The sequence below is a fragment of the Mus caroli genome, chromosome 18 (assembly GCF_900094665.2).
Source record: "Mus caroli chromosome 18, CAROLI_EIJ_v1.1, whole genome shotgun sequence".
NCBI classification, from domain to species: domain Eukaryota; kingdom Metazoa; phylum Chordata; class Mammalia; order Rodentia; family Muridae; genus Mus; species Mus caroli.
In genome coordinates this window covers 29,435,342-29,447,241 of record NC_034587.1, presented here as the reverse complement: position 1 = coordinate 29,447,241, position 11,900 = coordinate 29,435,342, and the positions used below count along the sequence as shown (strand labels likewise).

Sequence of the window (11,900 nt, the reverse complement as noted above, 5' to 3'; positions counted from 1 at the left end):
AGGCCAGCCTGGTCTACAGAGTGAGTTCCAGGACAGCCAGGGCTACACAGAGAAACCCTGTCTCGAAAAACAAAACAAAAAATGAATGGTGACTATGATAGCTTGAATGAGAAGAATAGCAGCTACAGCCTCATGTATTTGAATGCTTAGTCACCAGGGAGTGGAACTGTTTGAAAGAATTATAAGTATTAAGAGGTATGGCCTTGTTGGAGGAAGTGTGTCACTGCAGGTGGATTTTGAGGTTTTAAAAGCCCACGACAGGCCCAGTCTCTCCCCCCTCCTCTGCCTGTGGATCAAGATGCAACTCTTAGCTCCAGTACCATGAATGTCCCATGCTCCCACCATGCCCCCCACTCTGATGATAATGGACTCACTAACCTGCTGAGACTATAAGCAAGCCCTTAACTGCTCTCTTTTGTAAGAGTTGCCTGGGTCATGACATCTCTTCACTGCACTAGAGCAATGACTAAGATAAGCAAGTGACCTTCCTTCCTTGCTGGCTGGCTACATTGCTATGTAGGCTGCAGTGGGTAGGTAGTGGGGGAAAAGGAAAAATAATCACTGATGGTTTTACCCATCATGAACACTGAATGCTGCAATACTGACTTGCCAAGCAAGATGTGCCCACTGTGGCAATAAATGGCATGACTGTTATGAAGGTAACCAAGCACTTTCTTGTTACATTTGAGGCTTGCTTTACAGGAGAGAATTCACGTTGGTACTGTAAGCCTGGCTGAAAGCCATAGATAGCTTGGGAGGTCATAAGCCCCAGGACCCTACTACTACTGTGTTGCTACACTGTCATGTTGTCGAAATGTCTTCAAATAGTCGTGGTTATACTTATACATTACTCCTACTCTCAGCCTTGGTCAGAGACGCTCCTTTCTATAGTAGGCAGCAGTTAGTGTAGTGAGTCATAATTAGTCAAAATACTGAGAACAGTGGCTGTTCAGTTGTCAGCTTTAAGTGGGAAACCTGTATCAATACCCACCCAAGGCTCAGGGAACACAGAGAAAGAGAGAAAGAGGAAAACATAAGAGCCAAAGGATGGGGAGGAATACTGGGGAATGCTGTGGTTGTGCTCATGAGCTATGGTTACCTACCCAAGATTAAGCCAACACTGCAGCAGACAGCATAAACTGCCTTCAATGAATTATAAAAACTATATATAAATAAATAGGAGACAGTGAGATGGTTCAGTGGGTAAAACCTCTGCCAAGCCTGACAACCTGAGTTTGATTTCCAGAACCAGGTGCACTACGGCACACAAACCTAGAGATATATAAGCACATGCACAAATACATGTAAATTAAAAACCAAAACCAAGAAACTATATAAGGAGAAAATATGAAGGTAAGAAAAGTACATGGGTATCCAGAAGGATAAGAGAGGAGATACTGGGGGTGGGCAGACAGGACCAAGCTACACTGCATACACACACGTAATTGTCAAAAAACAACAACAAAAACGATGACAGATTAGAGAAGACAGGGGCTTTTCTTTTACTTCTCTCCAAATATTTATTACCGAATTCCCTCCAAAGCTATAACCTTAGAAGCACTAGGAAGGTAAGTAAGACTCTCCACAACTTCTGTACTGTAAGCCATTCATAGACTTAGCCTCTAGTATGAAGCTAGTTGATCATTAGGCAAGGAACAAACTGTCCATGGCATTCTTCAAGTTTGCTAAGAATATCCCAACTCCAAACTTGGCACTATATACTCAGCGTAAAAAATCACTGTCAGATGAGGAAAAGTTTTATCACCAGCATACCATTCCTAAGCCTTCCTTTTATTTTGTACAAGGAGTTGGTGGAGGCCTGACCGCTCAGCGCTCTGACAATGACCCGCCTCCCTGAAGCCCCACAGACCAAGCTGGATGTCTCTTTGTTCACTCCCAAGATCTTCCCTTAGCAGTCTGAACCCTCCAGGATCTGCTTGGCATGAGCCCCAGGAACACACCCAGGCTAGTGGCAGACTGCTCCTCCTGCTCTTGTCCACAGACTTCTCAACGACTGACATCTCACCACAGCCACCAGTACCTAGACCACTAAATCCAATCATCTTCATTTCCTGATTCATCAACTCTCTAACATTCCCTTGGATAGTAGGAAAGCCACAATGTTTTATCAAGAGGGGAAAAAAGCCTTTAGAAAACTAGCAAGGAACATTTACTAAAACAAGGAGGGACACAGCTACATGACAACACATAATAAATCATTAAGAATGGGAGTCAGATGGAATTTTGCCATATTAAATTAAAACCAACCCCTCAAACTAAGAGTATGATCACATTACAGACCAATTTTTTAAAAAAAAGGCTAATGGTCATGCATGCATAAAAAGCAGCAAAAATCTGTAGTTGAAAATGTTAACATATAGTGAGAGAACAAGTTATATTAATTATAATAATATCTGTAATGCCTGTATTGTAAAACTTTATAAAAATATGCATTGCTGCCACCGTTTTACTGTTACTTTTTAAAAAGCCCCATCATTCACAGGCAGATGGGGCTCTATGAGTTTGAGGGCAGTTTACTCTACTCAGCAAGTTTTGGGCCAGCCAAAATATTGTCTCTCAAAATAAAATTTTGTTTTTGTTTTTTTTGTTTAAGACTTATTTACTTATTTTATGTATGTGAGTGTACTGTCACTGTCTTCAAACACGCTAGAAGAGGGCACTGAATCCCATTACAGATGGTTGTGAGCCACCATGTGGTTACTGGGAATTGAACTCAGGACCTCTGAAAGAACAGTGCTCTTAACCACTGAGCCATCTCTCCAGCCCCAAAATAAATATTTTTTTAAAAAATCAGAAATAAATAAGTATATATTCATATAAATCACAAAGACTATTAATATATCCCTTAAAAATAAATCTCCCATGTAGATTAATGAGGAGAAATGAACAAACAATATGCTGATAGAGCTAAATTCTGGAAGCCTAGATATATATCAGCAAATGATTGGAAACTTGGGATGAGAGCTCTCCTTCACACTGGAGGAGAAGAATGTACAGCTCTCCTACCCCTCTCCCTACAAGGATATGGGCTCATAACAACCCACAACACATGATGGGCACATAGACCATGCTTCCAGAGCAGACCGGCCAACATGCACTCTCAATGCACTGGCTTATAACCAGGTGATGAATACCGTTGAATATACCTACAGATCCAGTAGTAGGTGTTAAGTAATGGAGTTCTTGATGAATGCTATCATGTCACTGACTACAGGAAAAAAGTCACTTCTTGTGCACCAACAAACTACTAAGGCAGTTTGTATACCTGTAATGCAGACTATGATTCTGGGTCCAAATAAAAAGGCTTTTTCAGCTGGGTAGTGGTGATACGTGCCTTTAATCCCAGCACTCAGGAGGCAGGGGCAGTTGGCTTGAAAGTTCAAGGCCTGCCTGGTCTACACAATGAGTTCCAGGGCAGTCAGGGCTACACTGAGACAGCCTGGGTTTGGGTTTGCTCTTTTTATAAAAATTAGTGACAATAGGGACAAACAAAATGTTTATTGGGAAAGTAATGACCTATTAGTCTCTATTATTTCCTAGAAGGGGACCTAAGGCCAACTCCTAAGGATTCAGAAGCCTTAGTGACGCAGGATGCTGGTCAGGATTATTTGTTTCAGAAGCTGATTTCAGGCCAGGCTCTTTTCTAACCTAAAAAGCACATACTTGTTTCCACTCTGCTGGCAAGTCAAGCCCATGCACAGCTCATGCTTCCTTGGGAATACCTCGGATATACACATTCTGGAAGGGCAGGACTATAGAGGCATCCTGTTGCCTTCAATGCTGAACTTGACAGCACGGTGCATTTTGCTGAGCCTCTTCTGTTCTGCAAACCGCCTCTTATGCTTTTCCAATCGACTTAGGCCCTTTTTAAGAATACCAGGCTAGAAAGAGTGGTTTGATGGGAGAAAAAGATTACCAAGAAACAACATTTGTGTAATATCTTCATTGATGACAGGGAAAGTGTCAATTGTGACAATTTCACAATAGAAATGTTTAAGCAGATGGAGAGAAAGGGAGGTGAGGATCCGAGAAAGGAGGTGAATTTTCTTTCTCATGATTCTTTAAGTGATTGAATGAGTACCTAAGAGATCCCAAAACAGATCTCTGTGACTCAAACCCTAACTGCTATAAACATTATTAAACACAGAGAAGGGAAAACAATTTAAACTGTCCTGCTCTTCCTCTGCTCACTCACCCTGGATGACTCCATTTCTACATTCCACTTGGGCCTGACAACATAGTCCTTGTTTGATGGCATTGGGACTCTTGCACGGGCACAGAAGCCAGGATCTCCAGGTCTAAGAGCCCTAAGGAAGGAAAGAAACACACATACTGCTTACTTAATTGGCCACAGCAAAGGCTAAGTGAGATTTTGCCCTTTTATTCCTTGGCCCACCCCATTCAGCTACAACACTTTAAATCTTAACCACAGACTACCTACCTACCCCTCATTACATGGCTCCTCAATGATAATTTCCTCTTTATTTGTATGAATTCTTGTTTCTCCTTGGCTTTAGATGTTATCATGCTCTATCCTCTCCAAGGCTAGTCTCAAGAAAATGTTTTCTTAAATTTATGTGTCTCAGCATTTGCTTTCATCTATGCATATGTACCGCAAGAAAAAGGAGTCAGACCCACTGGAGCTGGAGTTACAAACAATGTGAGTGCTGGGAACTGACTGCAGGATCCCTGAAATAATAGCAAGTATTCTTCCGACAAGGGGCCCTCAAGGCCAACTCCTAAGGATTCAGACGACTTGATGACTCAGGATGCTGGTCAGGATTATTTGTTTCAGAAGCTGAATTCCCCATCTCTCCAGCTCCAGAGTACTCTAAATCCTAAGTTTTCTAACCAAGTCTCAAGAGTCACCAGGACTTGAGGAAAAAATTAGATTGTCAAAATGATCCCCCAAAGCTTCATATATCCCCATAGTTTCCCAAAGTTCCATGAATGCCCATAGTTCACAAGGTCTCTGCATATGCAACTCACACATTTTCATTTGTTTCTTCTTATAGAAAACTTGTGAGGTCACTACAAATCCCCTAGCAGCTCTATGAAGTAACAGAGAGATGCCAGTGTCTCTCTCAATATTAACTTTGCAAACTATCGCACATCCCAGCCAGGATACTGATACAACCTATCTCCCTTACCTTCTTAGCTTTACTCAGGACAAGTTTTACTTGTGCTTATCTGTAGTTCTAGGCAACTTTGAAAACAACCATACTACACTAAGGTCACACTTCTTAAGTGAGTCAAGCCTCTCTGTCAAGGTCTGAGCAGTTAAGCCATTCAGTCCTTTGGAGCTCCCTCTAAAGGAATGGTGAGAGTAGACCTCTACCTCTACTGGGAGCAGGGAACAAACATCTATACTCTCATCTCCAGGCTCTGCTCCAGCATGCACTGACACATCTTCACTACTGGCTCCTCAGCTACACTCCTTTGCCAACTTGGCTAGTTCATTTTTATTTGAGACTCTAAATTGAACATTTACCCCTGCTTTGGATATAACCATCAAGTTTATATGTCTACCCTGACTAGACTCCATGGTGGTTCTAAGAGTATCATAGAAACATATGGAAGGGCTAGAAAATAACTAATTTCTTCAAATCTACTTACTCTTCCTACATTTTGGTAGATGGTTCTATCACTGTCTCTATATTTTGGTTTGAGTCTTCAATTGTAAGCTGACTTCTCCCCTAAATATGTCACCAACTCTTCTACAATGTCTTCTCAGCCTCTGTTACCCTACTACGAGCCCCATTTAACTGTATCACTCACTGCCTTCAGCCCACTGCTCTAACCTGTCCAAATGATGCCCTCAGAGCCAGAATTTCTAATCAAATATGACAGTTTCACATATAAACTCAAAACTTTCTGCTAAATCATAAAGAGAAGCAACAATTCCACATTTTGATCTCAGTTGGGCTCCTGCTAGTTCACATCTGCATTGCTAGGATCTCACAGTGCCGCCGGATCAGCACATCTGCCATTTTGAAACCAGGATTGCATATGAACCCATACATCTTGGTCTATATCCCTTCATGAAACTACTTGATAGCATGGGGAAATTTTTAAGTTCTTTTGTATTCTTTAAGACTTAAAAGGATTCTAACACTTACCAATCAACAACAAAATACTTGTTAAATGATCTATCCTCTTAATTCTTCAGAGCACACAATATACTGTTATATATTTAATAAACATTAAATTGAAAAAAATTACCCTTTGTCAAAGGAACACATAATTTAATTTTGTGCTTATAATGAAGTAAAAAGAAAATCTTCTCTATAAACTAAGAAAGATCAAGACAGAACTCTTACTTTTCTTCTCCTGTTAGGACCTTCTCCAGGTCTCTTCGTGGGGTCTGACCACCAGTGCTGGAAAAAGAGCAAACAGTGAGATAACAGAAATCTCAAATTCTTAGAACTAGGGAAAAGCATGAGAAAATATCACATTTATATTATAACTAATACTTTATACTGAACCATAAAAAAACAATTAATTAAAAGTATGTGTGTGAGAGTATGCATGTGGCGGTCAGAGGATTACTGGAGTTAGTTTTCCTTCCATCTTTACTTGGGTCATGCGGATCACTCAAGTTGCCAGACTTGCACAGCAAGTGCCTTTCTGCTCTGAACCATCTTGCTGGCCTGAGAACTTGTCATTGTTTTAATGTATTCTTCACTGTAACTGTCATTTGTGCAGGAGGTTTCATTCTGGGTGACCTACCCAAACTATACTTATAAATGATTGCCCTGCCCTTCCAAGATATATCCAGAATACTGATAAATTAAACCAATAACATTTTTTTCCTCTTACAGTTTAGGAACAGGGCTGAGAAAGCTGTTTTCTGCAAATGTCTAGAACACTACCATCTCTAGCACTGCAACCCTGGGAGAGCATATTGTACTCAGCTGTCCCAGAAAGGTCTTCCCTAGATGCCATCAGATTAAACTACACTTGTGCATTCATACCTGTTCCCTCATACCTGCTCATTCTTCGTCGCTGTGGCATTTGTTCTAGATCTCTCTGCTCCCTTTCTTCTCTTGTCATTCCTTTATAGTTTGAGGTAAGACCAAATATGGGCCGAGACCACTCATCTGCAAAAAGGGAAAATAATAAGAATTTAGTTCACAAAACAGCATTTTCTCCCAGGCCTTTAAATAAACATAACCTAATTCTGGGCAGTACTGTAGGTATTTATAGAGTATTTCTTTCTTAAATGTGGCACATGGGAAAGATGAAAACCAACCTAGAGCTTCCAGTCAATCTGTACTTCAGTTAGGATCTAGATCTCTCTGTCATAAACAAGGAAGCATATGAAAAGGTCTTGGAGGCTGACAAGAGCAACTGTGGCTAACTTTCTTTTTGTGTTTTGGTATTTTTAAAAGGTTTATTTCACGTATATGAGTACACTGTAGCTGTCTTCAGACACATCAGAAACGGGCATCGGATTCCATTACAGATGTTTGTGAACCACCATGTGGTTGCTGGAAATTGAACTGAGGACCTCTGGAAGGGCAGTCAGCACTCTTAACCACTGAGCCATCTTTCCAGATCTTGTGGCTAACTTTCTTGATAGTAGTTCTCCCTATATATCCTCTCATTTAATCTTTGTAATAGCCCAAAGAAAACAAACAAAAAAATATTTCTATCTCTTTATTACAGATGTAGACAAGTGTGAGGCTTAGGTTACTAGCTGAGGGGTTGCAGGAAGGTGGTGGAGTCAATTCTATAATCTAGGCATGGCTAACTCCAGGGCCTGCATTCTACCCACTCTCCATGTTCTTGGGCCACAGCTAGAAGACATGTTTTTAATTGTTGTAGTTAATACTGGAAAACACATTTAAATAGTCTTAAAATCATTTTAAGCATAAGAAAAAAAAGTTAATACCTATGTGAAGGCACAAAAATTCTTCTATTTCACTTTACTGAATCATTTAAACAAATATTGGAAAAATACAGTGTTTATATATGCACCGCTCTCTCTAGACATTAAACAAATACAAAGCCAACTTCACATACTGATGAGCTTCCCTGCCATATCCTTGTTGGACCTTGATTCCTTAGGGTGTTTATACAGATACATCACTGCTCGGCCAATCCCACTATGCTTCAGGGTCTCTTGGCTCACACTCGGTAGCTAGGGAACAAAAACATACACATGCATATTAATTCACTCATAAGCTAGGAAGTATGTTAATTTGAGATCTTCAAATCCTCCTTCATTCACATTAGAACTAATATAAAACTCCATTTTCAGGATCTGCGAAGACATGGAACATCCTTTGTGCCGACATCAAAAGCCGGCATCTTAGTATTAGTGAAGTAAAACCTAACAATGTGAAGAAATATGAACTACACATATGTAAGAGAACAGCAGCTCAACCTAGGCTGTGGAAAGCAACAAACCTAAGCCTGAATCTAAGCATAGCCACCACTAGCTGCATGGCTTTGGACAAATCATTTAACTTGTCTTAGTTTCCTCATCTATAAAATAGAGGCAGTATGCCTAACTTTACAAGTTTTTTGTAAAAGACCAATAAGCTAATACACTAGCACAGTGTTTTGCACATAGAGGCTCCTTCCAAGTTTAGATGTTAAGCGACTTGTCTAGGCTGTCCTAACCACGCCAAAGAGTATGACCCAACTGAAGTTTATCATCTCTAGATGTAGTACACTTTCAATTTATTTATTGTTTTATATATAAATACACTGTAGCTGTCTTCACACACACCAGAAGAGAGCATCAGATCTCATTACAGATGGTTGTGAGCCACCATGTGGTTGGTGGGATTTGAACTCGGGACCTTTGGAAGAGCAGTCAGTACTCTTAACCGCTGAGCCATCTCTCCAGCCCGTAGTACACTTCCTACTTCAAGTGCCTCTTCACAACATGATCACTACTGGACTGCTCTTCTGAGAAACCACTGGCTCCACTAAGAACTCTTCCCTTGAAAACTGCCATTAATCAAGTTTAATAAGGTTTGTTTGTTTTTAATGCTCATTTTACTAGGTATGGTCACTTTTCCTAAACCCCTTTTCTGGCATGCTGTAGTAGAACAAAATTTACAAGTAAATGGTACAAAATACACATCAGATACTTAATAAATTACTTAATAAATTATCTGTGGCTAACCTCTTGCAGAATCTTTAACAATTCCTCCCGAATCTTCAGTGCAGGCAAACTCCTATCTGGTAGAGGTGAGAGCCACTCTTTAATGGCAGACATCACACCACTGTCAATAAATGTTTCTTTAAGGTCCTGCCTATAACAGTAATGATAATAACAATGAACACAGTAACTACACCAAGTCTATCACGCTGACTTTATTTACATAGTGACATCTCAAACTGCTTTTAAAGAAAGTTTGTTTATACTGTTTACTCAACTTCTATTCTAGTTTCAAAAACAGTACAAAAGTTAGCTTCCAGAACTGTACAGATTTGACAAATGTAACCTGCTAAGATATGCAAGCTTTACAAATTAGATTAATACCATTATTAATGATACAGACAGTAAAAAAACAATAAAGTCCAATTATTACTAAAAAAGAAAAAATCTACTAGAATAGTTTCACAGTAAGGAAAATACCTCAATTGAACACAAATATTAAATTCTGCTTTATATTGTAAAATAAACTAGAAAATACAAAATATCTATGTGAAGTCTGCCAGATAGCTTTTCCTACCGCAGTGGAAAAAGCAGTTCCAGTTGGCTCACTGGAGTGCTATGGCATTTCAACTAACAAAAACAGGTCATCACTCTATGCAAAGAAAAAAACAAAGCTGCTCATGACTACAGCAAACTAACAAAAGAATCTGCAACACGGATTTAGAAGGAGCTTCATTAAAGAAGGAGCAGTGACTGTGATGTACAAGATTAATTGAATCAGGACAACATGAGCTCTAAGCAATATCTGCTAAGATTTGCTGTTTCCAACTACCATGGGAAAAAAAGAGATGAAAATTTACAAGGTCTCAAGTGTCTATAAAGAATAAAATCAATAAATTTCCAGGTTTTCTTTAATATTACTAGTTTTCTGTTTGTTCTGTTTTCAAAAGTTTTTTTAAAAAACTTACGAGCCAGGCATGGTGGCACAGGTCTTTAATCCCAGCACTTGGTAGGCAGAGAGGCAGGCAGATCTCTGTGAGTTCAAGGCCAGCCTGGAAGTTTACGTAGAGAGACCTTGTCTCAAAAAACAAACAAAACCCCCCAAAATGTATGAAGAACGGTAACTGAGGAAAATGTACTCATCCCTGATTTCTATGGCCCAATAGAAGGGCATAACTATTTAATGGTTCTAGAATAGTGTATGGCTTGAATATCATTTTATTAAAAGAAAAACATTTCCAAGAAAACAAAATACTTACTTTTTAAGGTGCATAACCACAGTAGGCAATAAGGTTAATTTTTTCAGAGCTGGCTTTTTTTGATTATTCAATTGTCTGTCTTCCTATTTAGAAAATAGACATCCCCCCCCCAAAAGAAAAGGTTTAAAATAAAGTAACATTAACTCTTAATAGGCAATTATAATCACCATTCTAAACCTTAAAATAGAAATTATGTTCTAAGAAGAAAGCATAAGCTGTCTGCCCAAAGCCAAACTCCTTATCTGTTTAGTCAATCAAACCCATAAAATTGTTACATCATTGCTTTTTAACCATCAGAACCAAGAGGCAATGTCATTTTCACTACTGACAAGTTTTCAAGTTTTTGGAGTTTATTCTAGTAACAAAATATAGCTGAAAAATGTTGGTTTCTCTTCAAGAATTATCTTCCTATGAGGAAGGATATGACCTATTACCAAAAATATTTGAATAATTTCTCCTTTTTATACACTTTATATTTGAATAGACATCAACTGTGTTCGTGAACCAGATAGCTATAAAAACAAACTTCCCATTCACTTAAAAAAGACTCACTTTTACTTACAATTTCTTTTCCTAATAATGTGGCTGAATCTTTTCAGTTAAGATTATTTATAGAATTAAAATTTTTTCAGGAAAAGATTATTACAGAAAGCACGGAACCTTTTATGGTAGTCTAAGCTTAAACATTTAAAGAAAAAGATGCCACACCATCAATTTGGTTGAGGGCAGGAGGGGAGAAAGGATAACCTAGAAGAGACACTTACCTCAGCAGCTTCATTCATCTTGACAATCATGGCGCTCACAACATCATCTGCATCACTAATAAAAGTGCCCCCATCTCGATTTCGTCTGCGTTTGCCACACATGCTCTTTTTTCGTTGTAACATCATCTCAAAATCTGACAGAAAGTCCATACTGGGCAGCAACACAAAATCAAGCTCTTTATAATCACACACCTTCTTTAATCAAATTAAGAACACCAAATTGGCCAGGTAGTGGTAGCACATACCTTTAATCCCAGCACTTGGGAGGCAGAGGTAGGTGGATCTCTTAGGAGTTTGAGGCCAGCCTGGTCTACAGATCGAGTTCCAGGACAGCCAGGGCTACACAGAGAAACCCTGTCTCAAAAAAACAAACTTCTTTGACTCTAATCTTGAGTCAAACTGTTTGTTTGTTTGTTTGTTTAAGATTAATTTTATGTGAGTACACTGTAGCTGTCTTCAGACACACCAGAAGAGGGCATCAGATCTCATTACTTACGGTTATGAGCCACCATGTGGTTGCCAGGAATTAAACTCAGGATCTCTGGAAGAGCAGACAGTGCTCTTAACCACTGAGCCATCTCTCCAGCCCTGTTGTTTAGTTTTAAGACAAAGTTTCTTTGTGTAGTTTTCCTTGTCCTAGAACTTACTACATAGACCAGGTTGGCCTCAAACTCAGAGATGCACCTGCCTTTGCCTTCAAAGTGTTGGGATTAAAAGCACGAGTCACCACCACCCAGCTAC

General features: G+C 39.4%; 1 protein-coding gene across 5 annotated transcripts in view; it reads right to left on the bottom strand.

Moving 5' to 3' along the window:
- The window catches only part of Iws1 (interacts with SUPT6H, CTD assembly factor 1), a 40,844-nt gene that overhangs the window by 11,173 nt on the left and 17,771 nt on the right, over positions 1-11,900 (bottom strand). For 4 of the 5 annotated variants that reach the window (XM_021150798.2, XM_029471893.1, XM_029471891.1 and 1 more), the window contains exons 7-13: positions 11,160-11,310; positions 10,396-10,478; positions 9,161-9,290; positions 8,047-8,164; positions 7,010-7,121; positions 6,342-6,398; positions 4,217-4,328 (exon numbers count right to left, since the gene is read on the bottom strand). In XM_021150798.2, coding sequence (XP_021006457.1) covers positions 4,217-4,328; positions 6,342-6,398; positions 7,010-7,121; positions 8,047-8,164; positions 9,161-9,290; positions 10,396-10,478; positions 11,160-11,310 — 763 coding nt within the window. Of the gene's footprint in view, positions 1-3,743; positions 3,903-4,216; positions 4,329-6,341; positions 6,399-7,009; positions 7,122-8,046; positions 8,165-9,160; positions 9,291-10,395; positions 10,479-11,159; positions 11,311-11,900 lie in introns of all 5 variants that reach the window. The other variant, XM_029471890.1, reaches the window with a different exon arrangement.